Source organism: Microtus pennsylvanicus, chromosome 11, assembly GCF_037038515.1.
Source record: "Microtus pennsylvanicus isolate mMicPen1 chromosome 11, mMicPen1.hap1, whole genome shotgun sequence".
NCBI classification, from domain to species: domain Eukaryota; kingdom Metazoa; phylum Chordata; class Mammalia; order Rodentia; family Cricetidae; genus Microtus; species Microtus pennsylvanicus.
In genome coordinates this window covers 22,428,036-22,432,079 of record NC_134589.1, presented here as the reverse complement: position 1 = coordinate 22,432,079, position 4,044 = coordinate 22,428,036, and the positions used below count along the sequence as shown (strand labels likewise).

The 4,044-nt window shown below is 47.1% G+C and overlaps 1 protein-coding gene across 1 annotated transcript; it reads left to right on the top strand.

Annotated features, from left to right (window-relative positions):
- Window positions 1–2,051: 2,051 nt before the first annotated feature.
- LOC142831554 (uncharacterized) lies at window positions 2,052–3,362 on the top strand. The gene has a single exon (XM_075941780.1). It carries the CDS (start codon window positions 2,052–2,054, stop codon window positions 3,360–3,362), a length of 1,311 nt encoding a protein of 436 aa, XP_075797895.1.
- Window positions 3,363–4,044: the final 682 nt, after the last annotated feature.

Below are 4,044 nucleotides of genomic sequence, written 5' to 3'. Positions count from 1 at the left end.
GAGAAGCCAATTATAATTTTTATTTACAAAAAGATAAAGACCCGAAAGGTGGCAGCACCACTTGAAAAGAAAAGTTGATAGATATCATCTCTCCTTGAAGAATGAGAGGATGTCATTTAAAAAATGGAATTTTATTTCTCACCTGAATAACAACAAGAACGTGTTTATTTTACGATACTCTCTCCCTCTTATCATTGTTTATTCTATTTCTGACTGTATGTGCACCTTATAATGATTTGATTTAAATAAAATTATAGGTTTGCAGCATTGGGCACCATTTCAACACATCTTAAAGCCATTATTGCATACAAAGAAAGGCAATAGATGAAGAAAATAAAGACAGGATTGCAAAATGAGATAGAAAGACAGAAGGACAGAAAGGAAGGCAGAAAGAAAAAGACAAAAAGGCAGGGAAAGAACACTGACCTAGGAGCACTGAATCTGCCGTCTGTCAGCAGTTCCATGCTTGTTCTGGCTGCCTTGGCTGAATCATTGTATAACAGAAATCTCCACATGATCCTCCTAGTTAGAGCCTCGGGACAGGAGAAATCAGGACCTACACGGACACACACACACACACACGCACACAACACACTTTGATATCTTCTCACTCTAATGTATTGCCACTTCCACATTGGTTCTCTGGTCTACTCTGATAGGGAGTATACTGTGCCAGATATCTTTATGCCAGGTGCCTTTGAGACACGCAGATGGAGAAGCTGGTAAAGAAACAGATATCTCAGCCAATCTGAAGTGAAGATTTTGTGCGTAAAGGACAGACACTGAAGCAGTCCATCACTGTGACTGTAACATCATCATGAAGGTACTTCATCAGCTAAGGACTGTTGCAGATACTCCTTACACTGTTTGAAGATGTGTCACTGTGGTTGGTTTATGAAGACCTGAAAGGCCAATAGCTAGGCAGGAAGAAGTAGGGCAGTACTTCTGGGAACAGAGATGTCTAGGGAAGAAGAAAGGGAATAGTGTAGGCTTGACACAGAGGAAGCAGGACATGCAGGAGGAGAGAAAGGTCATGGGCCATGTAACAGCACTTTGATTAACAGAAATGTGTTAATTTAATGTAAAAGATCTAGTTATAAACAAGCCTAAGCTAAGATTAAGCATTCATAATGAAGAAATGGTCTTGTTGTCTGTGGTTTTTGTTTTTTGTTTTTGATTTTTGGTTTTTGTTGGGAACAGGCAGCCCTATCCGGGTTCAATGGCAGTCCAGACCATAAATTATTTCTCTGTACCAAAGTGAAAGTGGGGGAATAAAGACACAACTCACATGGCTTTATCGGGAGGGAGATTCGCCGTGATCACTCATGAAATCCTGAGTGCATGTCCTTAAATTTTTCTCCTCATTTATTCTCCAGACAACCTTTATACCAAAATATAAGCTGAGGGGGAAATTCATTAGCATTCTGTTTCCTATGCCTGCTCTGTCATGTCTTCCTGGTCAGTATGCTAGCTCAGTCAGGTAGGCTTGAATTAGCATCTCTATTCAAGCATCCTCCAAATTACATAGAAGGAGCAAAACAACATCCTGACTGTTTGTCAGGTTAGTGACAGACTGTCTGAAAGGTATGTGACTACTTCATGTATGAACTATGGCTTGAGAGCCTGGTTGCCATATTATGTAGAAATATGGGCCACAAAGCCCAAGGAAAATCCACCTACAAATGAGAGACAAATGTAGACAGACATACTCACTGTCCATCCCAAGACAGCAAGGGCTGCCACATGACCAGGTGATGACCAAGGACACAGTGAGACTAGTTGTGCCATACCCTTCCGTTTATTGAAAGTGTTCCTATGAGTTATTCTGGAGGAAGAATCAGATTAATCTTTCCAATGATGCATAGCATTGAGAAGCACTTTCTTATGAAACATGTACTGAATATGGGAATGGGGTAAACAACATCAAGGAAAAGTCCACTGATTGGTCCAAACCTTGAAGACCTGGCATATAAAAGGTCCAGGATGCAAGAACTCTCCATATTGTAGAAAACTCCCCTGTTGACAGGAACTGTCCAATCACTCCTGACACCATGGCCAACTCCTGCTGCTCTCCTTGCTGCCAGCCTTCCTGCTGCAGGACTGTCTGCTGTAAGCCTGCATGTGTGACCAGCTGCTGTCCACCCTGCTGCCAGCCCAGCTGCTGTGAAACCACCTGCTGCAAGACCACCTGCTGTAAGCCAACCTGTGTGACCAGCTGCTGTCCACCCTGCTGCCAGCCCAGCTGCTGTGAAACCACCTGCTGCAAGACCACCTGTTGTAAGCCAACCTGTGTGACCAGCTGCTGCCAGCCCTGCTGTCAGCCCAACTGCTGTGAAACCACCTGCTGCAAGACCACCTGTTGTAAGCCAACCTGTGTGACCAGCTGCTGCTGTCCACCCTGCTGCCAGCCCAGCTGCTGTGAAACCACCTGCTGCAAGACCACCTGCTGTAAGCCCACCTGTGTGACCAGCTGCTGCTGTCCACCCTGCTGCCAGCCCAGCTGCTGTGAAACCACCTGCTGCCAGACCACTTGCTGTAAGCCAACCTGTGTGACCAGCTGCTGCTGTCCACCCTGCTGCCAGCCCAGCTGCTGTGAAACCACCTGCTGCAAAACCACCTGTTGTAAGCCCACCTGTGTGACCAGCTGCTGCTATCCACCCTGCTGCAAGCCCAGCTGCAGTAAAATTATCTGCTGCAAGACCAACTGCTGTAAGCCCACCTGTGTGACCAGCTGCTGCTGTCCACCCTGCTGCCAGCCCAGCTGCTGTGAAACCACCTGCTGCAAAACCACCTGTTGTAAGCCAACCTGTTTGACCAGCTGCTGTTGTCCACCCTGCTGCGAGCCCAGCTGCTGTGAAACCACCTGCTGCAAGACCACCTGTTGTAAGCCAACCTGTGTGACCAGCTGCTGCCAGCCCTGCTGTCAGCCCAGCTGCTGTGAAACCACCTGCTGCAAGACCACCTGTTGTAAGCCCACCTGTGTGACCAGCTGCTGCTGTCCACCCTGCTGCAAGCCCAGCTGCAGTAAAATTATCTGCTGCAAGACCAACTGCTGTAAGCCCACCTGTGTGACTAGCTGCTGCTGTCCACCCTGCTGCCAGCCCAGCTGCTGTGAAACCACCTGCTGCAAGACCACCTGTTGTAAGCCAACCTGTTTGACCAGCTGCTGTTGTCCACCCTGCCGCCAGCCCACCTGCTGCAAGACCACTTGCTGTAAGCCAACCTGTGTGACCAGCTGTTGCTGTCCACCCTGCTGCCAACCCAGCTGTTGTGAAATCTGCTACTGCTGGCCCTGCTGCTGTGAGCCCTGCTGCTGTGAGCCCTGCTGCTGTGAGCCCTGTTCCTGCCCAACCTGCTGTTAAAACACCTGCTGTAAACCAATGCGTGAGACCACCTAGGGACTCTAGTCCTGCTGCTGTGAGTCCAGCTGCTGCCAGGCCTACTGCTCATCAACTTTCCAACTGAACAACGCCCAATCTGTCCTTGTTGCCACACCAGTCTTGCCATGTGGGCAGAAGCTCCCATTGTCCTCTGAGGCTATGACTACTTCAGAAATCTATCAAACACCTTGATGGAATGCAAGTCCACTCACTCTCACTCTCCTTTTCTCTCTGCATGGAATCCAGTCTGCAGCTTCTCTTCTGAGCGCAGATCTTCATCTTTCCCTCTGGAGAACCAATAAAAACTCTTTAAATAAAATTATCAAAAATGTATGGGAACTTAATAAATTATGGACTGTTATTCATTCATGTTGTCAGTCATCATTACACTATGATAAATTACTTGATAGTAAGTAGAGTCGTGTGCTCCAAAGACTTTTTATTGTGCAATATAATGAACTCTCTCTCTCTCTCTCTCTCTCTCTCTCTCTCTCTCCCTCTCTCCTTTTTCTCTCACTTGAGCACACAGTGTTGTTACAATTCCTTTCCAGCAGGAAACATAAACAGCATCTACTTCTCCTAAGGTCCCACCCACAAACCAAAGCAGAGTCCCCCAAACATTATCTCTGAGGAGCCAATGAGTTTATTGGGCTTCCTTACACAG

Excerpts from the sequence above, each read along its gene's own strand:
- LOC142831554 (XM_075941780.1), top strand. The coding sequence starts at position 2,052 with ATGGCCAACTCCTGCTGCTCTCCTTGCTGCCAGCCTTCCTGCTGCAGG.